The following is a 25,823-nucleotide window of genomic DNA, read 5'->3' as shown; positions in this document are numbered from 1 at the left end:
CCTAAGGGTTTCACATCTCTTCCACCCTCACCATCACCAGCAGGGACAAAAAAATCCATTGACAATCCTTCCCAGGGGGTAGGTCATCTCATCTCACAGATGAAGAAACTGACGCTCTGGTCTTCAGATGGACACCAACTCAATACTGCCCATGTCTTATTGAGGGCTCCCTGTCACCCCATTGATCCAGCAACCCCTCCGTTGTCCCTGCTCTAAAGGCACCCTTAGGGTCCAGGCCTTTCCTGAGCTTCTAGGATTACAGAGTGTGTTGGATATTCAAGTCCTGCTTCCACACGTGCCCCTGGATGGCAGAAGGAGAAGGGTTCTGGGACAGGGTCGAAGGGGAGGGGGGACCGCCTGCCAGGCTACCCTCCCCTCTCACCCCACTCTGGGTGAGTCCCAGCCCTCCCTGTCCCAAGGCCAAGTTTGCTTGGCTAGGAATCCAGAGGCAGCCAACTTGAGGCAAAGATCACGGGAAGGATCAAATATTAACTTCAAGCCAGGCACTGAGCGCTCAGGGATCCGCAGGTAGGGCTCCCAGCCCTGATTCTTCTCAACCTCCCGGCTCCGCTGTCCCCGCCGCCACAGCCCCCGCCTCCAGCCCTGGCCGCCAGCCGGTCCCCGTTTCCCCCGCCCGGCGGGCCCCGTGGGCGCAGCGGCTGCCCGACACCTGTTAGGCCCCCGCCCGGGGCCCGGGCCCCACCCCGCGGCCAAGGAAAGCGAGAGCGGCCAACAGCTCCTGGAGCCTCTAAGCCGTGCGGTTGCGGGAATGCAGGCCCTTGGCTCTTTCTGGGTCAGCTCCACTCCCGGGGTGCGGGGGTACACACTGCTCAGTACCCCTCATCAGCTCAAGTTTCTTCCCACTTCTCGGGTCACCCAGGAGTTGTTTCCACCCCTATCTCCGGGTCCCCCGTTCCGCGGTCGCCAATGCTCCCCCCCGGCTTTTGCACACGCAGAGTCCAGGGGTTCCGAAAGTCCTTTTCCAGCTCCTGTCTCCCATTCTTTTCCGGGCCCCGCACGACTTACCCGAGGGCCCCCAACCCTGCAGGTCCACACGGACGTGCACAAGAAGCCTTCGGGTCTTCGGGGGCTAGCTCGGTGCTCCCCCAACCCCCCCACCTCACCCCCAGCGCCCCGGGGCCACGCACACGCCCACCCTGAGATGCCAGTCTTCCCCCCCGGCGCGGATCCCAGCCCCAGCCGCAGCTCCCTCGGGTCCCCGAGTCCCGCGGGCGCCTCCCGGGTGCCGGGCCAGCACGCGCCCCCGGGACTCCTCGGGGGTCGCACGCCCCGCGCCTGCCCCGGAGTGGGGAGCGGGGGTTGCAGCCCGAACTCTGCAGCCTCACCGTCTTCTTCCTGGCCACCATCTTCTCCAGCTTCTTGGCGATCCTTAGCAGCTCCTCTTCCTGGCCCATGTTGGCCCGCGACGCCCGGTAGGGCTAGGGGCGCAGGGGCCGCAGCCGGGCTGCGGGGGGTGCCGGAGGCGTAAAAAGGCAGAGGGTGCGCCAGCCGCGCGGGCCCCAAACACACCCGACACACACGCCCGGCGGGGGCGGGGCTCCCCCCACACCCCCCCACACCCCCGGCCGCGGGCCTCCCGACGTGGGGGAGGGGCGGCGTGCACTAAATATAGACTTCAAGGACTCGCCCGGGCAAAGATTGCCCGCGCCCGCCAGCCCGGCCTCCCCGGGAGAGGGACAAGCCTGCGAGAGCCCGGCCGGTCCTGGAGGGGCGGGGTGGGGGGCCTGGAGCGGAAGGAAGATTTGGGAAGGAGGGCGCTCCGGCGAGTGGGGGCGGCCGTCGAGGGGAGGAGGGCTCCTCTCTGCAACCTTTGCAGCTCAAACCCGGCGCACCTACTTCGCGCCGATGCCCAGGTGGAGGCAATTTGGTATACTCGAATCCCCTTATTTTTGCACGATCGTGAAATCCAGTTCTGTCCCATCTCCGTGCTCACTCATTGGTGCACACGGCCTGCGCACATGTGTGTGTATCCAGGCCCACCGTGGCCTTCAGTTTTGTTTGTTAAAGCGAGGTTTTGCATTTCTGGTCCCACGACTGCACTCTTAGTGAGGGTGAGGGCTTGGGAGATCCCTAAGTGTGCCCGACTTTGAGAACTTTGGATCCAGATGCATGAGTGCCCTTCAGGATCTGCACGCTGCCTCCCCAAGGAGATGGGGTCTGGAAACAAAATTGTGCCCCCACAGCTGTGCACACGTGTTCCTGTGGAAGGACCCTTCCAGTGCCCCCAGCAGACCCACATCCCTTCCTAAAGGAGTGAGTTTAATTGATAGAAAATGATCTTTGCATGTGTGCAGTGTGTGTGTGTGTGAGGGTGTTTATGGGCCTGGAGGGGAATCAGGGAAAATGGTTCACAGTGTGTGAGGTGTGGGGAGTTGTAGCTGGGGGTGTTCAAGGGAAATCTCCAGACTTTCCTGAGAGAACCTTAGAGAATGGATGACTGAGTGGACTCATCTGGCTTCTGATGACAAACTGAAATTAAAATACGTGATCACAGTTCAGGCATATGGAGTCGGGTGGCCATTGAGGATCTGGTATCAGACACAGCTCTGCACCATTCAACACTTGAACTTTCAGGACTTGCCTGGCAGTCCAGTAGTTCAGACTCTGCTTCCACTGTAGGGGACATGGGTTCGATCCTTGGTTGGGGAACTAAAATCTCATATGCCATGTACTGTGTGGCCAAATAGGAAAAAAAAAAAAAGATTAAACAAAACCCTTAAGCTCTCTTTGAGCTGTACCAGCTCCAAGAACATCACCAGAGTGCTCAGAACAATACCTGCCAGCTGCACACCTTTTTGTCTCAAGGTCTCCCCTTGTAATTATGCAACCATTTTGGATCACAACCAATCTTTACTTCATAAGCACCTTTACTTCTGGCCAGCTGCAATTTTAATTCCTGATAAATAGCTCATGTAACTGACTATAACTTTGCCATTTTCTCCTTTATACGCCTGCCCCATTTTGAAGTCCTGCAGAACACAATTCATGCACTTCTCCAGGACTACAGAGCTACTAAAACCCAAATAAACAAACTTTTTTCCCAATCAATCAGGTCTCCATTTCTAAAATTGGGCTAAAACTTCTAACTGCTGCTGTGTGACCTGGGATCAAGGTAGGAAGGGGTGGGTTTTTCATTCATTCAACAGATACACACTGAATGTCCAAGCAAGGAACAAAATAGATCTAGTCCCAGCAAGCTTGAGGCAGTATCTGGGTAAGAAAAACCTTAAAACAAATATGGACACCGTCACTTCTGTGTTATCACAACTAGGGTGAGGGTCAGGAAGAAGTAGAGGATACTTTACAGACATATCTAAGGGGTTTTATACCATTTGGCATGTCATGTTCTCTGAAGAAATGACGTTTAAACTTTGGGCGGATGTACTCAGTGGGAGTTGGGGGGTCGGAGGAGGAGAGTGTTGAAATAAGAGAAGAGGGCCTTCCCTGGTGGTCCATGGCTAAGACTCCGTGCTCCCAATGCAGGGCGTCCAGGTTCGACCTCTGGTCAGGGAGCTAGATCCCACATGCCCCAAGTAAAAAAATCCCCCATGGTGAAATGAAGATCAAAGATCCTGAGTGCCACCACTAAGACCTGACTCTTTGTGACTCCATGGACTGTAGCCCACCAGGCTCCTCTGTCCATGGAATTCTCCAGGCAAGAATACTGGACCCAGCACAGCCAAATAGATAAATACTAAAGAAAAAAGAGAGAGAGAGAGAACAAGAAACATTCATTCCTACGTGTATTTACTGAGCACCTACTAGGTGCCATGCACATTTAGCCTTGAACATCCTGAGAGGTACAAATCAATTCTGCTGGAATTCCAAACGTGCAAAACTTATGGAAGGGAGAGTGTTTGGCCTGTCAGGGTTAAAGGAACTGAGAAACTGCTGTGGCCACAGCACAGAGGTGAGAGGAGTGTGCAGAGGGGGAGCGGCCTGATCATAAAAAGCACTATAAGCCACTTCTAGGGTTTATCAACCGAAGCATGCCCCTCTGGGTTGAAGAGACAGCTGTCTGCAATCACTTATGACTGGTCTTTTTAAAAAAGCAGATTTGAGTTTTTTCAAATCTCTACCCAACTCCCACTGTGAATTAACTGACATCAAAAGAAGCCAAGACTTTCATCAGGGCTTGAACGGACGCTAAGAAAACATCAAGTCCTGCTCTTTCTTTGTACAGATGGGAAGATTGAGACTCAGTGAGGGCTAGGATTGCACCGCTTAACCGTTACCAGTTGGTACCCACTACCTCCCCTCTGCCTACCCATCCACCTTGGAGGTCAGGTCAGTTCAGTTCACTCAGTTGTGTCTTCGCGACCCCATGGACTGACCCCAAGGCCTCCCTGTCCACCACCAACTCCTGGAGTTTACTCAAACTCATGTCCATTGCGTCAATGATGCCAGCCAAGCATCTCGTCCTCTGTCATCCCCTTCTCCTCCCGCCTTCAACCTTTCCCAGCATCAGTCTTTTCAAATGAGTCAGTTCTTTGCATCAGGTTCCTAAACACATCTCTGACAGCTTCCTGCATCTGACTGAAGGCTTCAGAGCAGCCAGGAAGTTGACAATTAACAACTGGCACTCCTAGAAAGGACCCCTGAACCAGTGAGAGACTAGAGTTGGGGGTAAATACACCAGTCCTTCAGTCTCCATGGGACAACTTGAAGGCATGTTCTAATTAATACAATCTGTCAGAGGTTCCCTTCTTTTCTCACGGTGGTAACTCATTAACACACCCTTTACTGCTTTTTTTCCTTCTTTTTAAAAATATGTATTTATTTAGGGGACTTCCCTGGTGGTCCGGTGGCTAAAACTCTGTGTTCCCAATGCAGGGGGCCAGGGTTTGATCCCTGATCAGGGAACTAGATCCCACATGCCACAACTAAGACCCAAGGCAGCCAAATAAATAGATAAATATATTTGTAAATATGTATTTCTTTAGCTGCACCGTGTCTTGGTTGCGGCATGTGGGATCTTCGCTGGGGCACGCGGGCTTCTCTGTAGTCACTTCTCTCTGGTTGCGCGTGGGCTCTGGAGCGCATGGGCTCAGTAGTTGTAGCGCGCATGCTTAGTTGCCCTGCAGCCCGTGGCATCTTAGTTCCCCGACCAGGGTGGAATCCGCATCCCCTGCCTTGGATGGCAGATTCTTGACCACCGGCCCATCAGGGAAGTCCCTCCTTCGCTGTTTTTTGACTTTCTGTTTCACATCCCTGCTCCCTCATTGTGCTTCCTGGGACCATCTCACAAATAAACTACCCTCTCCAATCTTTGTCTCAGGGGAGATGAAGTCGAAGCAGGGACCGAAGCAGAGCTACACTGCAGGTCTCCAGACTCCCAGTCCAGTGCTCTCCCTCACACCGTGGTTTCCTGGCCTCGGGGCTATTAACATTTTGGAAATTCATTATTTTGATGGGCTGGCCTGTGAACTGAAGGCTGTTGAGCAGCAGCCCTGAACGCTAGCCACTAGATGCCAGCATCACCTTCCAGTCGGGAACAGCAAAAGATTTCTCTGCCTTGCCATATGGCCTTGCGGGGAGAATCACTCTGGTCACCATCTACTGCTCTGCATCAGGCTGTCCCTTTTCCAAATCTAGAGCAAGAATTCCAAGCCCTAAGAATCTCTCACCTTCCCTATGGCTCTTTAGAGCACATAAATGATACCACTGAAATTTACTCCAAAAAATCCTTTATTAGAGATGAGTGAAATAATAACAGATCTGAGATGAATAAAACCAGTCACTGGGGGCTCTGAAGACAATCCTGCTCCTGTGGGATCACAGACTGGCCGGGTCTCCAGGGTAAACAGCCCAGCCTCCCTGGCCAGGCTGCTGTGTTGGCCATTGGCATCTTCCAGCCTCCCTCGCTCATCCTGGTCCATCTCTGCCAGGACCCAGTGCCCAGCGCCCATAGAACTGATGTGTTAGAGACTGATGATGGTGTAGGTGTATCTGTTTTTCAGTATGGGCCTGAAAGCGATGGTGGGATTTCTGATGCTAGGAAGCAGAACCTTTAAGTCTCCACCCTCCATTTCTATCACTCTCCTTTCTCCTTTCTTGGCCCTTTGCTTCCCCCGAGACTGGAAGGCTCCTGAGCTGACTGAAAGAAACAGGAGAGAAGCAATGATAATCATCCTAGACCATGCCTTTCCTTCTGGCTAAATCAAGGAGAGTAAGCAAATTGGGGGTGAGCCCTACCCTACCTCCTGGCTGGGGATCTAGCAGAGGTCCACAGCAAGGCTGTGCTGTCCCTCAGAAGGAGTGATATTTAGAATATTTATTTAACAGCCAGTACAGCATGGGCATTGACCAACCAGGATGGATGCAGGCTGCAGACAACTGGAATACCATTCGGGTGTAAGCCAGCTGATTGTCAGTCTGCCCCTGAGCCCAGAACCATACTCTGGAATGGCCCTGCCCATTCCCAAGCCTAACTCTTGAGACCAGCTGCTGGGAAGGGACCTCAGCTGCAGGACCTGTATCTTATTTCTGTGGCCTCTGCAGTGCCTGGCTCAGGAATGGACAAAGAACCAGAATTCAGTCCAAGAATACTAGGCTAATGAATGGCTGAGAAGACAGTCCCTAGTCTGGCAGAATCCCTGGCCTATAGAATGATGAATGTGAGCTAAAGTCCCCCAGACTGATGGAAGAAACAAAGTCCTGCTCTGATGAAAGATTTAGGGTTCTGCAGCTGGAGCTAAGTCAGGAGCACTAGGGTCCAGACAGTAGGGTTCCCTTGTCCCTGGCAGGTATGAGATAGAGGAAAACAAACCACCGTCAGCCCTAACAGAGGGCCCAGTGTTCCTGGCAGGGGCAGGGGCTCATGGCAAGGAGGAAGGCCAGCCACAGAGGCACAAGGGACAGAAAGAACAAGACCCCAGGGCATGAACACCTCAGCTCCTCAGTCTTGTGGACCGAAGTCCTAGCTCTTAATGCTGGGGTTCAGCACAAGGGTGGCTCAGGCATGCAAGGGCCAGCAAGGAGCTAGTCCTGCAAAGGCTGCACAGAGCTCGGCAGGAGAATCCCAGTCCTCGAGCCGTCTCCTTCAGGGAAGCCGACCTGGGGAGGAAAGGATGAAAATTGATATCTTCTAAGCTCTGGGAAGAGCAACCCACTCCAGTATTCTTGCCTGGAGAATCCCACAGACAGAGGAGCCTGGCAGGCTACAGTCCATAGAGTCACAAAGAGTCAGACACGACTGAAGTGACTTGGCACACACACAAGCACTGATTATATCCCAGCTGTTTATCTCACTCAAACAGTTCTGTTGTAGGTAAATGAAATTATCGTGAATGAAATACCCGATTTTAGAGAATGAAACTGAGGCTTGAAGAAGTGAAACACCACTTCTCCAAGACCTCCACACACCAAAGCCCAGGTCCTTATTCTCACATCTCAACAACGAGCATCAAGCGGGTAACGGACGATGGTGGCCATAGACACACATTCGTGACTGGTGCCTGCCTTTGGTGGACCGAGGATGACGATTCCCCAGAGAGACCCAGTTCCTCCCATCCCTTACTCTCAACACAGACAACTGATGCCATCCCTGGTGAATCCCCAGGGGAACCAGGAACAGAGGTGGCTTCCTTCTTGGCATGCTTGCCTCTGTCCTCTGCCCACCCCCAGGCTCGTCACCTAAAGAGGTATGATTGTTCGAGACTGTGACTCAGCAGGGAGAAGCTGGATTAGGGATGACGGCTCTTGCGGTGCTCTCGCAGCAAGAAGATGACAGCACATCCCTGAGTGCCTGGGAGTTTCAGCAGATTCCAGGGGACTCCTGTGCAAGGGCAGAGTCTGGCAAACCAAGGGCTGGTACCATAATCCTACCCTAATCCTAATCCTAATCAGCCACCTAATTAGCCACCCTAATCCTACCTCGTCTGCAGGGAAGCAGCACCCCTTCTTAGTGATCAGGCTGGCTGACACTGCTTTGCTTATCCTCCCCAAGGGAGCAGCCAGAACTTGGGCCTCGCCACCTCTGCCATCTCTCAAGGCCGCCGCTCTCCCCAGCTGCACCCATCAAGGGCTGCAGCAGGGAGGAGGACCACGAGGAAAGGGACTGGCCAGGCGAAGGCTGCCCCCAGTGCTGGAGAGAGATCTCCCGCCCGAGTGCACTCACTCTTGACCAACTCTGCCTCCCAGGCACCCTGTTGTGCATGCATGCCTGCTCAGACGCTCAGTCGTGTCCAACTCTCTGCAACCCCATGGACTGTAGTCCACCAGGCTCCTCTGTCCCTGGGATTCTCCAGGCAAGAATACTGGAGTGGGTTGCCATTTCCTACTCCAGGGAATCTTTCCAACCCAGGGATCGAACCCACGTCTCCTGCATTGGCAGGTGAATTCTTTGGCACTTCGTCACTTGGGAAGCCCAGGCACCCTGTCACCATCCTGCAAACCCCATGTCCTACCATCACGTTCCTTCTGGGTACAGGCTGCCGGGCTGAGCGACACTCTTCCAGGTTCCACCCCCTCGCCGATAGGAGCGCGTGCTCTCTGAGCTGGAAGACAGGGAAAGGCTAACGTGACCCCCGTGCCCACAGAGCCCCTTGGAGTTGGGGGAAAAGGCTCAGGGAGAGAGCGAGGCTGGGGGCTTGGGATTGCTGGGTAGACAGTCCATGAGGCCCCCAGGCCGAGTCCATCACAGGCCTCAGAGGCCTGGAACTGACCTCCACACTGGAAATTTCCCCATGTTTATTCCCCAAACTCCAAACTGAAAGGGTCTGCAAGGAAGGGAAGACTGGATCCTGGGTTGGAGGTGGGGACAGAGTGAAGACCCCACTGTGAAACCCCAGAACAAGTACACAGGTGGGACAAGGCCTTCGCTCGTCCAGCCTGAGCCCCAGACTCAGGAGCAGATGTGTGAAGGGGGAAGAGGTCCAGTCGCCCTCCACTTAAGGTTTAGCATTTCCACATCGTTCATGGGCCTCAGAGCTGGGAGGCATCTCAGGCTTCAGGCAGGCACCCTTTAGAGGTGGGGAAGTAAATGAAGGCTCAGAGAGGTCTGGAGACTTGGCTACGTTGCACAGCCGGGCTTTCACCAACCTGAACCTGACCGGCGGATAAATCTCTGCAGGGGAGATTCCAGATGTCAGGCTGGGGCGGGAGGGGCCTGGGGGCTCGCAGGGGCCCTCTTCAGAGCTGGGTAGGGCTTCATTGGGACCCCCAGGTTCCACAGGGCTTGTGAGGCTGGAGGAGGAGGAGGCTGGGCTGCTCAGGGTCTCAGAGGCCCCAAGGGACTCTGAGCTCAGGCTGGGAATTTCAGAACGATCTGAAATCAGAAGTGATAAAGCCTGTCTTCATCACTTATGCAAAGGAACTTTTGACCTTGGGGACCTATCATGGTTCTCTCCCAGTTCCCCACCCCCCCACCTACCTCTCCAGCACTTAACTCTTCCCCATCATGCTTCAGTCTCATGGCTCACACTGTTCACTGTTGTGCTTCTGCTCACACCCTCTCCTCAATCTGGACTCTGCTGCTCATCCTTCAGGTTCAGCTCTGATGCTGCCCCCTCCAGGAAGCCTTCCTAACCCCCGCACCAATCCTAACAGGGTCAGCTCCCTTCCTCTCCTGAGTTCCCAGAACAAGCTTGTTCATTCATTCAACCAAGAATTCTTGACAACAGCCAGGTACTGTGCTAGGTGCTGGAGAAATAGTCAGCAAAGCTTGCTTCTTTCCTTTTGGGATTTATGTCCTATGTCACACTATGCCTTATATTATAATGAGCTGCTGCTAAGTCGCTTCAGTCATGTCCGACTCTGTGCGACCCCAGAGACGGCAGCCCACCAGGCTCCCCCGTCCCTGGGATTCTCCAGGCAAGAACACTGGAGTGGGTTTGCCATTGCCTTCTCCAATGCATGAAAGTAAAAAGTAAAAGTGAAGTCGCTCAGTCGTGTCCGACTCGTAGTGACTCCATGGACTGCGGCCCACCAGACTCCTCTGTCCATGGGATTTGCCAGGCAAGAGTACTGGAGTGGGTTGCCATTGCCTTCTCCTATAATGAGCTAGCCTCCAGTTTTTATCTCCCTCTCTAGACTGTGTCTCAGTAGACCCCAAGGGACTTGAGATACAGTGGATGCTCAAAACATTCTTTCCTCTCTTTTATTTAAGTGAAGCACTGAGGAATCTGGAATAAGACATACCTGGGTTTGAAGCCCACATCAGGGTTTAGCTGTGGGATCTTGGGCATGTTACTTAACATCTCTCTGCCTTTACCTGTAAGGGGCAGATGATAACCCCTACCTGCCAGGTGATGGGGAGGATAACATGGACTAACACAACACTCTTAGCTCAGTCCACCAGCATATAGCAGGCCCTCAATGAATGGCATGAGAGCATTTTTCTGGGCAACCAACCATACCTCCACTGGCATGTCCCACACGCCCTTGGGCCATGGTCCGAGAAAGGTTTTTGACCGGCAAAGGTGGAGGGCAATCCTCACTCTGGCTCTTAGGGGCAGCTGGTCCCAGGCTGGTGATGGTCTCATAGGTCTTGTTGCTGATGTCCAGCCTCCCACTGGTCCAGCGGGCCTGGGCTGGGGGCTTCAGTGCACAGCGCTGCTAGGGCAAAATTGTGATAGGGAAGATGGCCTTGGTTCCCCATGCTCAGCCCCACCCCTCCTCACCTCAGGGCCCATCTGACTCCTCCCTTGGGCTGTCTGGAGACCCGAGAGGCTGGGATGCACCTTCTCTTCCTCATCCTCCTCACTGTCGGAGCCAGGCTCTGTGGAAATTCCCCAGGGGTAGTCCAAGTGCAAGGGGAAGGTGAGGGTCCCGGCCTGGGCCTGCTCCAGCTGCCAAACACAAAGCCTTTGTAGTTCAGAAGGCCAGGGGCTCGGTGGAGAGAGAGGAGGGGTCAGGGCTCCCTCTCCTTCCCTAGATCTCACCAGGTTCTCACACTCCTTGTGCTGCTTCCTCCTGGCTATGTCCAGAGCCGTCTCTCCTGCCTCATTCACTGGGAGGGATAAAGGCAGCGGTCATGGTTAGGGTCAAAGAGGCATTACAGCATAGAGGTTAAGATGAGTCTTGGAATCAAAACTGTCTAGGTTTTAATCCTGGCTCTGCTACCTCATGGCTGTGTGACCTTGGACAAGTGACTCAACCTCTCTGGGCCTTAACTGTCTCATCTATAAAGTGAGTATGATACTAACTACTGATGAGGTTGTTGTAAGGATTAAATTAGTTAATGTACATAGAAAACCTGGCACATTATCAGGTACACATTAAACAGTAAATTGTAGCTATTCTAAGCACTATTATTCAGATTTAGTTAATGTTTACTTGACTAGGTACTTTCAGAAACATTTTATTTTATCCTTTTAGCAGGTCTACTACATCAGTGATTGCATGCCCATTCTACAGATGAAGAAGCCGAGGTTCAAGAGATGAACAGACAAACTCCAACATCACAAAGGCGGTCAGAAGCAAGCCAGGGTAAGAACCCAAGTCTGTCTGCAAAGTCCATTTGCAGTGCTTGGACTCTGCAAGCGCTCTGTGTCTGGGAATAAGGCAGGAAGTCCGCCACGAGGGGTAGCCAGGAACGGGGGGTTGATGGAGGAGTTGTCGGAGCCCCACCTGTGGCCACTGAAGCTCTCCCTTTCAGCAGCAGCTTGAGGCAGTCGAGCTGGTTGTAGAGGGCAGCGCAGTGGAGGGCGCTGTTCCCATCAGCAGCTTTGGCATCCAGGTGACCACTGCGGGTGTCGGGGGGTCAGGGAGGTAGGGGGGTAGGAAGGGAACAGACAGGTGAGGGGGTCAGAGTCAGGGGCAAAAGAGGGAGAGGAAAGGAGGGAGGAGACGGGGAGAAGAGGAAGGAAAGGGGAGCATGAGGAGGTGGGCAGGCGGGCAGGAAGGTTCTCACCCATTTTGGATGATGAAATCCACCAGGGGCAGGGAGGCCTGGTTGGCGACTCTGACAGCCAGGTGCAGGGCGAGCTCTCCAGGTGCCTGAATACACGTCCACACCTCTGAGTTTCCCCCAGTTCACCTGCCCCCACATTACCCTCTTGAACGCTTGCTGCCCCCTGACACCTCCAGATATGAGAGTGCCAGAACCCCGGTGAGAGGAGACTGAATGGGGAAACCTCAGGTTTCAGAGCGGGGTGCAAGGCCATTCCTTCACTCCTTCCTTCAGTGGTTCTGCCTCCTCCTCCCCCAGAAGAAGGTGTTTCCCAAACTTGGTTCTTGGCTCTGCACTCCTCTCTCTGCTCCTCACTCTCATGACCCCCAAGACCGCAAATAACCTTGAGCTTTCAGCTATCATTTGCATGTAAGTTGCTCCAAATTCTTACCCTGTCTAAGTGCTGCACCCACCCTGGCCCCTGGACAGCTCCACCAAGATATCAGGCAGAAGGCTCAAAGACAAGGCACCCAATTACTGATGCTCAATCAGTGTCCATTTAATCTTTCAAAAGTCTGTGTTATCCTTTCCTTCCCAGCTCACATGATATTTGTTACTAGAATCACCAATGTGATGGCCTTCCCCTGCTCTGATCTCACCACTCCTACCCATTTCTAAAGCTTTTCAAGAAAAAAAGAAAAGATTCTAACATTTATTGCATATATTATGCACCAGGCCCTTTCATACATGACTTAATTCTCACCTCAACCCTGTGGGTGCTATCATTAACCTGTTTTACAGATGAGGGAAAAAAGACTCAAAGAAGTTAAGTAACCTGCTTGGGAGCACACAGCTAGGAAAAGACAGAGCCAGGATCTGGCCTTAAGATTGCCTGACTGAAGCTGCGCTCTCCCATTTACCCCTCTGATGGGCAGGGTTTGAGCAGATGTCAGAGGTGGGGCACAGGCTTCTCTGGTGGCTCAGATGGTAAAGAATCCACCTGCCAAGGCAGGAGAGCTGGGTTTGATCCCTGAGTCGGGAAGATCCCCTGGAGAAGGGAATGGCAGCTCACTCCAGTATTCTGGCCTAGAGAATTCCATGGACAGAGAAGCCTGGTGGGCTTGAGTTGCAAAGAGTCGGACACGACTGAGTGACTAACACACACATACACACACAGAGGTGGGGGCAGGGGGCAGTAATAATAGCCAGTCCTGGAGGAGGACAGGGTGTGCTAATTGTGTCTGGGTTGTAAGTGGTCCTTGGAGAAGGTTCTCACCTGCCCGTCGGGCCCTGGCAGTGGCTGTCCAAAGTCCTGCCCATTAGCGAAGGCCTCTAGCACAGACAGGAGATCCCGGTTGCAAATGGCTGTCCAGAGTCTCTGAGGCTCAGGGCTGGACCTCCGGGCAAACCTGTGTTCCACATACTTGGCCACAATATAGTCCCTGCGGGCGCTCCTGCCAAAAATAACCGCGGGATGTCAGAGCAAGGACTGTTTCCACCCAGTTGACCCTTGAGACCATCCCACATGTCCTGGACTCTTCCAGACCGGAGCCTCCTCTTTCCCCAGGCTTCTCCCTGGGCTCTGGGGAAGCAGAATTTCCCCGGCCGGCATCCGCCCCCATCTGAGAATCTGCTTACATGTCACTCTCAGCTGAGGGCTTAGGGCCGCCGTGCGAGGGCAGCTGGGCCTCCATGACTTCATTGAAGCGAGTGTTTCCGATGTTCAGGGCCAGCTGGGTTCGCGGGAAAGTGATGGGGTTGAGACCCGGAGCTTAGGACAGCACCCACCCCTGGAGGATTGAGCCCCCAGAGGTCCCGCCCCTCAGGCTCCCTCCTGGTCCAGGCCGCGCTCCTGACCATCCTTTTTCGGGCTTGTCTGGGTCCTGGCCCCAAATCGGCCTGGTCTCATCCAACCCCACAAGCTCCAGCGGAGCTGAACCAACCGGCCCAAGCCCCGCCCCCTAACCAGGCCACGGCCCAAACCCCGTCTGGCCCCGCCCCGCCCCGCCCTCACCAACAACTCCGAGGGGCCCAGCAGGTCCAAGGTAAGGGACTGCATGCGTGAGAAGCGCACGCCCAGCTCGCGGTGGACGCCCGAGCACTGGATGCAGGTGAGCACGCCCAGGTTGGTGCTGAGCCAGGTGGGGTCTGCAAAATAGAGGCACTCGTGCCTCAGAGGCGTGGGCCCCGCCCCTCCACTTCCACCCGCTTCTCCTCGCCCCGCCGCACCTGCAGCCCCGCAGTCGCAGCACTGGCCATTCCCGGGCCTGCTCTTGACCTCGGCGATAAGCAGTTTGGTCAGGTCCTGGGGCTCCCCGTCCAGCCCGGCGGCCCCCCAGGGCCCCGGGCCGCTGCCGGGCTCCCCGAGGAAGGCACTGCTCAAGGCTTCGTCCTTGCTGTTCTGCAGCACTGACACCCACCTGCGGAGCCGGGCGGGCCACAGCGTGGGGAGGACGCCGCCGGTGATTGGGGGGGTGCTTCTGTATCAGGGCCGGAGGCTGCCCCCCTCACCCCCACCCCCAGGCTGGCCTTCGGGGGGCACTCACGCCTCACACTCATGCTCGTCCTCCGCCTGGAAGTGGTATGTCCTGTTGTCTGTGGGGAGAGGAGAGGTTGTCTGGGCCACAGGGATCCTGCTGGCCTTACCTCCCTGGGCCCGAGAAGATCTCATCCCAAGCGCTGGGTCCAGAGGGAGCTTTTGTCCCTGTGGGGCCAGGCTTGGTTAGGCTACCAGGGGAGGGTGATGACAGTGGCCAGCAGAGGGGGCAGTTTCTCAGCAGTCTCCTTCAAAGTCCAATTCCAAGAAGGCCCCTCTGCGTGAACCAGCTTCCAGGGTCAGGCGCCGTTTCCCAGGGCACAAGACCCCCCTCAGCCCACAAGCAGAGTATCCTCTGAACCTACAACCACCTTCCCACTCAGCCCCAGGTCCACAGCCTCCCTTCTGGTCTTCCTGGCCTGTCCCCGTCCCCGCCCCCCCACCCGCCTGCACCAGCTGCCAGATGGTTGGGCCCGAGGTTCTGCCCTAATCATGCCATTTCACTGCTCCAAGGTCTCCTGTGGCTCCCTCCTTCCAGGAAAGAAGGTCCAAATCTTTAAGAGGTATTCCCAGGGACTTCCCTGGTGACCCAGTGGCTAATAATCCATGCTCCCAATGCAGGAAGCCCAGATTCGATCCCTGGTCAGGGAACTAGATCCCACATGCTGCAACTAAGACCTAAGCCAAATAAAAACAATAAATAAAAAAAGAGAAATTCCCAGGCTTCATCTCCCACTGCTCCTATGTGAACCCTGAATCCTGGATAAACTGATGGGCCCACCCTCCTGTTTCCATGCCTTTTGCCACACCAGGTCCTGTCTCCCAAAATGTCCTTCCCTAGACTTGACGTTCTGGGTTCTTCAAGGTCAGACTCTAGAGCTCTCTTCTCCCAGCAGCCTTTCCTGATTCCCCCAGGCAGGGCAGGACTTCTGTCCTCTAATCTCTGAGGGGGCTCTATTTGCACCGCTCTTCTGGACACTCCCCATCCCCTTGAAGTCCTGGGTCTCCACATTACACCCCTGCCAGGCAGAGCTCCCCAAGGACCAGATCTAGGGCTTTCTCAGCATGTGCTGGCCCCCGTGAGATGCCTGTCACCAAAGACTCCAAATGATGAAAATGGAACATTTTTAAGTAATAATAATTTTGAAAGCCAAATTACCCAAATCCATTTAAATATGTTTTACAGAAATAATCATATTCAGAGTGGTGTGTGGATATATTTTGGGCTTCCCTGGTGGCTCAGTGGTAAAGAACTGCCTGCCAATGCAGGAGATGAGGGTTCGATCTCTGGGTGGGGAAGATCCCCTGGAGAAGGAAATGACAACCCACTCCAGTATTCTTGTCTGGAAAATCCCATGGACAGAGGGCCTGGTGGGCTACAGTCCATGCGGTCAGAAAACAATTTAGTGACTAAGCACGCATGCATGCATGTGAGTGCACTTTAATCTTTAATGTGATATAGGGTGAAGCTTTTAAATAGCCTGTCCAGGGCTTAAAGAGTTGTATGCCTATAGTAGGCTATTTGATAAACACTTGGGGCTTCCCCGGAAGCTCAGCAGTAAAAAATCCGCCTGCAGTGCAGGAGACCTGGTTCGATTCCTGGGTCCGGAAGATCCCCTGGAAAAGGGATAGGCTACCCCCACTCAGTATTCTTGGACTTCCCTGGTGGCTCAGCTGGTAAAGAATCCGCCTGCAATGCGGGAGACCTGGGTTCGATCCCTGGGTTGGAAGATCCCCTAGAGAAGGGAAAGGCTATCCACTCCAGTATTCTGGTCTGGAGAATTCTAGGGTCGCAAAGAGTTGGACACAACTGAGCAACTTTCACTTGTGGAATTGGACACAGACCCCTAATTGGAGCCTCCCAGGACTGACTGGTCTCTTAGAGAAGCCTTGGCCAGTTGAGGTGTAGGGGGCAGGGACTACTCACGGGTCACCAGGTCGAAGCACTTTTTCTCCTCGGGGTTTGGCCTTACTTGGCATGTCAGCAGGGTCAGCTTCACTGGGGGCCGGTTTATCTGTGGGAAGTTGCAGATGGAGGATGTACAGTTACCCTCTGGGCCTCCCAAACTCTTAGGCCTCAGTTTCCCAATCTGTTAAATGGGCATAATAATCATGTTCCAGTTAATGTCTCCCCTCTCCCAGCACCTCAAGGATGTGCAGGGTGGGCCAAGACTGGCTTGGGGGCTTTGGAGCCCATCCTTCCTCCTGCGGAGGGTCTCCAGCTCCCTGGATCCAGGTTTGCGTCTTAGAGGGAGGGCTTGCCACCTGTCTGTTCTGAACACCAGGAGGAGAGGACCCATCATGCCCTGAGATCCCCATCCTCCAGGCCTCACCGTGCTGTGTGAGATGGTCAGGCAGCCATACTTGACTCCACACTTCCTTTTCTGCCAGACTCTTCGAATTCTAGGGCCCAGAGGGATAGAAAGACCATCACCCAGGGCTCACACTAGGTGTGAACATGTTGGTGAACAAGGTCCTGGACCAGGTCTCCGACCCCACCTGTATGACCTCCAGTCCCACTTCTTTACCTTTTCTGTCCCCTGACTCCGACCCTTATACTTCTCACTCCCTTCTGATGAAGGAGGCACAGCCCTGCACTTAGAAAGCTCCCAGTCAGATGAGGAAACAGCCCCACTCTCTGAGAGTCTTTATTCTAAAGGGGACCATGCGACCTTGGTCCTCTGAGAGCTTCTAGTCTGATGGAAGAGACACAGCTTGCAACCTTAGGGAGCTCCTAGTCTGAGAGAAGGAATAGGCTCTTGACCATGAGAGATGAATTGTGATTAAAGACCAAGCAAGATAAACACTGAGACTCCCAAAATAAGATGGACTTTCCAGGTGGCACTAGTGTTAAAGAACCCGCCTGCCAATACAGGAGATATAAGAGATACGGGTTCAATCCCTGGGTCAGGAAGATCCCCTGCAGGGGAGCATGGCCACCCACTCCCGTATTCTGGCCTGGAGAAGTCCATGGACAGAGGAGCCAGGCGGGCTACAGTCCACAGGATTGCAAAGAGTTGGACACGACTGAAGCAACTTAGCATGCAAAATAAAATGAGCAAATCCATAGTCAAAGCTGCTTAACACTTTTCCTATAAGAGGTAAATATCAACTGGTTTAACCAAGTTATTTTTCTCTGATAAAAACTGATTAGTTAGTAAAAAAAAGAAATTAATGAATGGATCCCATAAAGGCTTTTGCATTTACAGCCTGATTTTTGTTTTTCACACGAGGGAACAAGGCACAGCCAACATTTTCATGTCCAGGCATATTCAGTATATTACAATGGTTAAGAGTGGGGCCATGGAGACTGCCCCAAAAGTGTTTGGTGCTGCTATTCTCCTTCTTTACATTAAGAACTGCAACGTTCAGCAGAGTTCATGAGCCCAGGATTCTGATGATTTCGCACTGCAGCATGGAGGGCCCTGGAACCCTCAACAAATAATAGGAACTAGCCCTTCAGGCGCCTCCTTCAACCCTATGATTTACTGTCTGTGTGGCTTCGGGCAAGTTACTTGAGCTCTCTGAGTCACTTACCCGTCACTTTTCTTATACAAGAAGCCGACCTTCTCTGTCCCGAACTGCTTGTTGCCTTGGTGCTGGTGGATGCTGTAGCCACCTCCCGAGTTCTTCCGGCTCAGACTCTCCTGTTGCTTGGACACGTAAAGGAGACCTCAGGGCATGTGGGGCAAAGAGCCCCGTTCTGCAGGGGTCTTGCTCAGGGAGACCTTTTCCAGGGGACCCTGTGGGGTCTTCCTTTCTCTCCCTCCCTCCAGGGTGGGCCTGGGAGGGGGTGGGCACTTGTTCGGGGATGATTTGGGGGCTGACCTCTCTGCTCTCGAGCTGCAGCATCCCTCGGAGGGAGTCCCGGAGCTGGGTCAGCTTCTGTAGCTCCTCCTCCTGGGCTTGACGCAGCTATGGGATGAAGGGCAGGACCCAGTTATCAGTTGGCAGTTGGGCCAGGCACGGAGCTCGTGCCCAGAGCAGCAGGGCAGCAGCCTCGCTCTCTCGGCAGGAGCCAGCTCTTCCACAGCCACAGATCTTCCCAGGAGGACAGGGGGCTTGACCACACGCTCGGGGGTGAAGCCTGACTTACTGTGTGTACCGAGACTGCCAGCTTCTCGATGAAGGGAGACAGGCTCTGAGCTGCCTTCAAGCCATCTTGGAAAAAGCTGAGTTTGAGGCCAAGCACGGGACCAGAGAGAGAGAGAGAGATGAAAATGAGAGACGAAGTATGAGAGAAGGTGCTCTAAAGATCCCAGGGCACCTGGTGGGTGGAACAGTTTGATGGTCCAGATCCCGTTTTCTAGCTATGTGATCTTAGTAAATCTGAGCCTCAGTTTTTGCATCTGTAAAATGGGAATAATATCAGTAGCTGCTCACAGGGGGTTGTGTAAGTACTTAGTGCCTGATACCTGATGAACATTCAATAAAGAGCAGCTACAAAAAGCGTTACCAATGACATACATTCACACATAGAAACTTCGAGGGTCTGCCAGACACTGGGGATGACCCTATTCTGGGTTGCCTGAAGGGTTAAGGGGTGAGAGACTGTGGGGATATGGGTGGGACATGAGTGGAACCTACTTGTGCTGAGCATGGAAGAATTTGATGAGGCTCTGCAGGAAATCAGGACCTTGCTTCATCTGGCTCTCCCCGGCTTTCAGCAGATACTGGGGAGAGGCAGGGCAAAGTGTGACGTGAGCAAGACAGAATCCTGGGGACAAGAGGCTGCTGTCTTCATCCCCAGCTAATCTTTCTGGCCAGGACTGAACCTGGGTGACATCTCAAGGGCCACCTGGCAAGGACCTTGGCTGAGACTGTGACTGGGCCCCTGAGGGTTCCGGGATGTAGACTGGAAGACACATCCTACCCCACCCTCACCCTGGGCCCCCTTACCTCGCTCATGTGCAACTGGAAGACACGTCGCTCTCTCTTCGTGTCCTGGGCCACCTCCCCGGTGCTCCCTCCTATCACCCTGGCCCGGTCCCTCTCCTTCTCCAGCCTGGCCCTAGACCCCAAGGAAAGAGAGGCCTGAACAACTCTCCCTAAGCCCCTGCATGTCCCACCACCCCTACACGCTGCTCTCTGTACGGGCACATGAGGATGAGGGGGACCCTCCTTTGTGCCAGCTGTTGGGGTACAATGGTCAACAAGGTGGATTCAGAGAATCTACAGGCTGGTAGCGGGGAAAGACATGAATCAAATCACAGCCTTGCAGTGAGTGAGGGGAGAGTAAAATGGGCATCCGACCTCATCTGGCTGCTCAGGAAGTGATATGGGAGCTGAGCTCTGAAGTCTAAGAAGCCAGGGCTGGTGGGAGGATCAGACAGCTGCAGGCAGGAGAGACTGGGCTCACAGCAGGGATGGAGGGAGGTGCTTCCAGGGCCTGATTCAGACCATGCTGAGGTTCTCGGTCTTTGTCCCAAGAGCAATAGGAAGGAGTTAAGGGTTTCTAATGCCGGGAGGAGATGGGTTCTCATAGGGCCAGGTGGCATTGGAATTAGAGTTTGCTGGAAGGGATTTAGGACCATGGGGGTTAGGAGGTACCACAAGGTGCCTTCATTCTTCTGAGCCAAGAGCTTCCATTTAGAGCTTAGAAAACCTTGTTTCTTTTCTTTTGTAGGTGAAGAAAGAAAGCACTTCCCACCCTGTAGCTGAGAGTAAGCTGGGCCTTCCCCTACTGTTCTCAGGGTTGGTGGTTTCCCCTGTTTGGGTTGGGTGGAACTGTGGGCAATTAGTTTCCTGGAAATCCCACACCCATTAGACTATCCACTCCCAACCAGGACAGTATTTCCACACCTGGGGCTGGACCCATGAGCCTGTGTGAAGGAGACGACTTGCATAACAGTTTTGCTTCCAAGGGGGTGTCAAAGAAGACAGACGTGGGATAACCTTACATCTGCATTACTTCCCCTCTCTAAGCCTCAGTCTCCACATCTGTAAAATGGGGCTGTTTATCTGTACCCCAGAGAAGTCAATGGCACCCCACTCCAGTACTCTTGCCTGGAAAATCCCATGGATGGAGGAGCCTGGTGGGCTGTAGTCCACGGGGTCGCTAAGAGTCAGACATGACTGAGCGACTTCCCTTTCACTTTTCACTTTCATGCATTGGAGAAGGAAATGGCAACCCACTCCAGTGTTCTTGCCTGGAGAATCCCAGGGACGTGGGAGCCTGGTGGGCTGCCGTATATGGGGTCACACAGAGTTGGACACGACTGAAGTGACTTAGCATAGCATAGCATAGCATAGGATATTTGTACCCAGATGAGATAAAGGATACAAGACTTAACACACAGAAGACACTGCAGCTGTGCTATAGGCCTCTTTTGGCTGCAGTTCTTCCATCTACAAAGGGAGGAAGCAATGGCCTAGACTGAGTTCTCAGCCTTTAGTTCTAGGCTTTACTGACCTCAGACCTCTGGAATGGTGCTTATTTGCACAATCTGTCTCTGGAGACCTGAAGAGCAGTTTCTCAACCTTTGAACTACAGACATTTTAACCCGATACTTCTTTGATGTGGGGGCCATTCTGTGAACACAGGCTGTTTAGCAGTATCCTTGACCCCTGCCCACTAGATGCCACTGGCATCTCCCTTGTTGTGACAACCAGAAATGTCTCCTGGGGGATAGGGTGGGGCTGCAAAATCACCCCTGGGTGAAAGCCACTGCCCTGAGAGCAGACTTTTGCAGGGTTTTTTAGTGGTTTTGTTTTTAATTTTCTTTGAAGTGGTGATTCTTCATTTCGCCAAAGCTTTATAGTACCCCGGGAGGGAGTCTATGGCAGGAGAGTTGAGTTAGGTGGGGACTGACCCTGGCAACAGGCTTGAGGGTCAGGCAGATGCTTTTTTTGAGATCTGAAAATGAGTGGCAGAGAGAGAGGTGATGGCCAGGCCTGAGCAACAATGAGCCTGGCAGCTCATTAAGCAGGACGGGGGACTGTGGGGGCAGAAGAACTGGGAGAGGGCAAGGGGAGCTCCTGCCTTCACTGTTACCATGTCTGTAAACAGGGAAAAATGAAAAAATAAGCTACATATCTATCAATGGGAAGTGGTTAAATAAATTATGCTATGAGCACATATAGGGGTATTATGCAGCTGTTAAAAAAGGATGGGGAATACACTGACATGGAAAGCCTACTCCAGAGTAAACGGATGAAAAAGAAGCCACAGTATAGTAAAGTGTCATGTCCAACTCTCTGCAACCCCATGGACTCTACAGTCCATGGAATTCTCCAGGCCAGAATACTGGAGTGGGTAGCCTTTCCCTTTTCCAGGGGATCTTCCCAACCCAGGGGTCGAACCCAGGTCTCCCACATTGAAGGCAGATTCTTTACCAGCTGAGCCACAAGGGAAGCCCAGTACAGTGGCTAGAAATGTGGATTTTGGATTTATGGCAGCTCCCTTGCTTATTTAACCTTTATGCATCTTTCTAAACCTCACCTTCCCCATTTTCAAAAATAAGACTAATACTGCCTGGGTCTCAAATGATGTAACGCACTGGAGACATTCAGTACAGTCCCTGGTGTGTGGTAAGGCCCTCAATAAATGGCAGGACTATGATGCTGCTAACGACACTGATGATTAGAGTAATAACCTGGTGATTCCTTTAGATACTTTTTTTTAGTGTAGGGTGGGATTCCCTGATAGCTCAGCTGGTAAAGAATCCTCCTGCAATGCGAGAGACCTGGGTTCGATCCCTGGGTTGGGAAGATCCCCTGGAGAAGGGAAAGGCCACCCACTCCAGTGTTCTGGCCTGGAGAATTCCATGGACTGTATAGTCTACAGGGTCGCAAAGAGTCGGACACGACTGAGCGACTTGCACTCACTGACTTCACTCACTTCCTATTTAGGGCTTCCCTGATAGCTCAGTAGGTAAAGAATCTGCCTGCAATGCAGGAGATCCTGGTTTGATTTCTGGGTTGGGAAGATCCGCTGGAGAAGGGATAGGCTACCCACTCCAGTATTCTTGAGCTTCCCTTGTGGCTCAGCTGGTAAAGAACCTGCCTGAAGTGTGGGAGACCTGGGTTCTATTCCTGGGTTGGGAAGATCCCGGGAGAAGGGAAAGGCTACCCACTCCAGTAGTCTGACCTGGAGAATTCCATGGACTGTATAGTCCATAGGGTCGCAAAGAATCGGACACAACTGAGTGACTTTCACTTCCAATAATTTTTTTTTTTTAATGCCAGGTCTAATGGAGATTAAAGGATAGAAGCTATTTAGTTCAGGATGAAGATAAGCTGTAAAGTATGATACAGGGCCTTGTGATTAATCATAGCTTTGTCCTTCAGCCTCAGCTATGGTAATTATAGAGATTTCCCTACAAAGTCTGATATAGTCACCCAAGATGACCCGAATCACCTCACACTAATAGCTGGGAGTGCTTTTATTGCAACACACACACCCCGACCCAGAAAATAACAAATTCCATTCCCTCCCTGTCCTCAAAGGATCACCAGTGCTTCTTAAACATTTCAAACCTTAAGAATATTTTTTATTTCCTTTGAATGGAGTTGCAGCAGGAGTGAAATAAAATAGTGAAAAGTGCTGAAATGCTAGTTACTAAGAAGACAGAGACAATTGGAGAAGGGGACCACAGCCATTGTCTAATGCGATCCAGGGGATGAGACACAGGTACCGGTAGAGTGAGGACATCGGGGTGGGGACATGGGAGAGGAAAGGAATCAAAAGGAACCATGCACCTGCCAACCTGGCCCCGTGAACCACCTCTTGGGCGATGCCTTTTCCAATCACCCTTCTCTCCAACCAAACAAAACCGGCTGCCCCTTCTGCGCCTCTGTGCTGATACCATCACCAGAGCACTCTTACTTTGTTTTTTCGTTCTTTTGGGACTTTCTTCTTGCTAACAAACCAGTGGGATCCACCAAGGCAGGGACTGTGGTGGTATTTTTTTCCCCTCACTACTAAACCTAGAAATGGGGATGACAGCCGCTTTTCCCTTCCAACAACAATCAAAACTGATAACTGATGTAAAAAGCTTATCACAGCAGTTGGCACAAAGGAAGCTCTTAAGGAAGTATTATTAGCTGCTGTTATTAATATTTATTTTGAAAAAGATGTATTTGGCTGCACTGGGTCTCAGTTGAGGCATGTGGAATCTTTAATTGTGGAATGTGAGATCTAGTTCCCTGACCAGGGATGGAACCCAAGCCCCATGCATTGCAAGCATGGAGTCTTAGCCACCGGGCCACCAGGGAAGTCCCTTAATAATTATTTTTAAGCGATAATTTTGTACTGTGTGCTCTGCTAGACCCATCACACACTAAAGCAACAATGCTGCAAGGCAGGAATCATTATTTTATAGACAGGGAGCCTGAGGTTGAAATGATAAGTGACTTGTCCAAGCCACACAGCCGCTAAGAACTAGAGCCAAGATGTGAACCCAAGTCTGCCTGATGCTAGAGCCTTAGGGAGGGTGCTGGTAGCCAACGCTGTGGCTCAGATTCATCCCATCCCTCCTTCCCTGGCTGGTCTCCCCCAGCTGCTGACAGTCGCAGTGTCTCTTCTGATAGATCACGGTCAGAAACTATCTTACAGAAGGTGAAGCTGAGACCCAGAGAAGGGAGGTAATGGCTCAAGATCCCAGGCTGGTGGGGGAAATGCTAGGACCTTTGTCTGGGCTTCTGCCTCTCTACCCCGTGGTGTTATTCTGGCCCCAGTTCTGGCTCAGCAAGAGGGCAAATAAGCACGTGTTGAACTGCAGTGCCAGGGGCTATCTGTGTACTGCATCTGTTTCATCTCCACATCAACCCTGGAAAGTAATGTTGGCTCCATTTTTCAGATGAGGAATCAGCCCTGAAAAGGGAATAGCCTAGGTAACTGTGTCTGCTGCCCAGGGCCTGGGATGCCTTTCTTAGCAGCCCCAGGTGGGGAGGGGACCTCCTACAGGAACAGCCAGTGTGTGAGAAGCTGGTGGTGATCAGCAGATGTTATCAGGGCCCTGGGTCCTTGCAGCTGCTGCTCAGACTGGTCTGGTAAGAATGAAGTGCAATTACACAGCAACTTTTGGCTTGCTCATATCTAGCTATACCTGGAGCCCTCATGAAAGGAATGCACACAGTCACCTGTGCCAGGACATAATGGCTCAACCTATGTAACATGAGAAGGAGACAGGAGGCTACGTGGGGTGGCAGGAAGAGCACCAGACTCAGAAATCCCAGGTTCTAGCCTAGGTCCTGTTGGTAACTCACTGCATAACCTCAGCCAAACCTCTTTCCCCGTCGTTCCACAGACTTTTCTTTAAATGAAACCTCACAGGCAAGATCAATATATCAATCTGGTAAAGGCCCAGCTGCTTGGGGAGGTCAGCATTGCATAGGGCTTATTCTATTTAGTAGATGGGTGGTCCCCAGTGTTTTTGGCACCAGGGACAGGTTTTGTGGAAGACAATTTTTCCACGGACCAGGGGTGGGGATGGTTTGGGGATGATTCAAGGGCATTACCTTTATCATGCACTTTATTTCTGTTCTGCGGCAATCTCAGGATGTTCTGCCTTGACTTTAGGGTTAGGGTTTGCCCTCCCATGAGAATCTAGGGTTCTCTGATCTGCCGCTGATCTGATAGGAGGCAGAGCTCAGGTGGACATATGAACGATGGGGAACAGCTGTAAATACAGGTGAAGTTTCACTGTCTTGCCTACCACTCATCTCCAGCTGTGCAGCCCAGTTCCTAACAGGACTGGCACTGGTCCGTGGCCCAGGGGGTTGGGAACACTTGTAGTAGATGATTTCCTGAAAGGCTAGGGGCTCCGTCAAGGTAACTCAGGAAGATGAAGGCTATATGATCCCACATCAAATCAGAAAGAGAAAGGTCTTCCACCTGCGTGTCCACACCCCTCCCCGGGCCGCTGATGAGAACGGGTGGCCACGCCCATCACAGCCCCACACCCTCCAGCACCAGCTGTACACCCACAGCTGGGGCGCACATGGAGGCCCTGGTGGAGGAGGCGTTTCAGCCTTCCGTCGGATTCAGGGAGGTCCCCGTGGTGCTGGAGCCTGAGGAACAATAAAGCTCCAGGAACTACTTCTTGGAAAGATTCTACAGAAATAATCATGGGTGGGAGCAAGGATGCAGTTCCAAGGATGCCTCCCTAACAACAAGGGCAGATTAAATACACGGTGGGGGGTGCATATATTGAGACACAGTGCACCCATATAAGCGACCTTATTGGACTTCCCTGGTGGTCTAGTGGTGAAGAATTCGCCTGCCAATGCAGAGGACACAAGTTCGATCCCTGGTCCACGAAGATTCCACGTGCCACAGGGCAACTAAGTCTGTGTACCACAGCTACTGAAGCCAGCACACCCTAAAGTCTGTGCTCCACAAGAGAAGCTGCCGCAAGCAGAGGGGAGCTCCCGCTTGCCACGACTAAAGGAAGCCCGAGTGCAGCGACCAAGACGCAGTGCAGCCAAAAA

At 52.9% G+C, this 25,823-nt stretch overlaps 2 protein-coding genes and 1 long non-coding RNA gene across 5 annotated transcripts in view; 1 reads left to right on the top strand and 2 right to left on the bottom strand.

Annotated features, from left to right (window-relative positions):
* TCEA3 (transcription elongation factor A3) overlaps positions 1–1,608 on the bottom strand; it is a 44,687-nt gene extending 43,079 nt beyond the window's left edge. The window contains exon 1 of one of the 3 annotated variants that reach the window (XM_006056564.4): positions 1,347–1,608. In XM_006056564.4, the coding sequence (XP_006056626.3) occupies positions 1,347–1,415 (69 nt within the window). In that variant the 5' untranslated portion in view covers positions 1,416–1,608. The remainder of the gene's footprint in view (positions 1–1,346) is intronic. The other 2 variants (XM_044938128.2, XM_006056565.4) reach the window with 2 other exon arrangements.
* Positions 400–25,823, top strand: LOC102401607. The gene is made up of 3 exons (XR_327388.4): positions 400–528; positions 11,341–11,451; positions 25,598–25,823. It is a non-coding gene; the product is annotated as an uncharacterized LOC102401607 (long non-coding RNA).
* ASAP3 (ArfGAP with SH3 domain, ankyrin repeat and PH domain 3) overlaps positions 5,692–25,823 on the bottom strand; it is a 50,537-nt gene continuing 30,405 nt past the window's right edge. The window contains 21 exon segments of the mRNA XM_006056563.4: positions 5,692–7,077; positions 8,430–8,479; positions 8,482–8,519; positions 9,064–9,289; positions 10,380–10,575; positions 10,704–10,811; positions 10,905–10,972; positions 11,593–11,708; positions 11,876–11,961; positions 13,131–13,308; positions 13,493–13,587; positions 13,869–14,002; positions 14,084–14,274; positions 14,401–14,449; positions 16,318–16,405; positions 16,724–16,793; positions 17,928–18,037; positions 18,219–18,305; positions 18,487–18,562; positions 18,978–19,063; positions 19,290–19,401. Coding sequence (XP_006056625.3) covers positions 7,003–7,077; positions 8,430–8,479; positions 8,482–8,519; positions 9,064–9,289; positions 10,380–10,575; positions 10,704–10,811; positions 10,905–10,972; positions 11,593–11,708; positions 11,876–11,961; positions 13,131–13,308; positions 13,493–13,587; positions 13,869–14,002; positions 14,084–14,274; positions 14,401–14,449; positions 16,318–16,405; positions 16,724–16,793; positions 17,928–18,037; positions 18,219–18,305; positions 18,487–18,562; positions 18,978–19,063; positions 19,290–19,401 — 2,239 coding nt within the window. The 3' untranslated portion in view covers positions 5,692–7,002.

Source organism: Bubalus bubalis, chromosome 2, assembly GCF_019923935.1.
Source record: "Bubalus bubalis isolate 160015118507 breed Murrah chromosome 2, NDDB_SH_1, whole genome shotgun sequence".
Taxonomy (NCBI): Eukaryota; Metazoa; Chordata; class Mammalia; order Artiodactyla; family Bovidae; genus Bubalus; species Bubalus bubalis.
The sequence above is the reverse complement of the archived record's forward strand: the minus strand, read 5'-3'. Positions and strand labels throughout refer to the sequence as shown.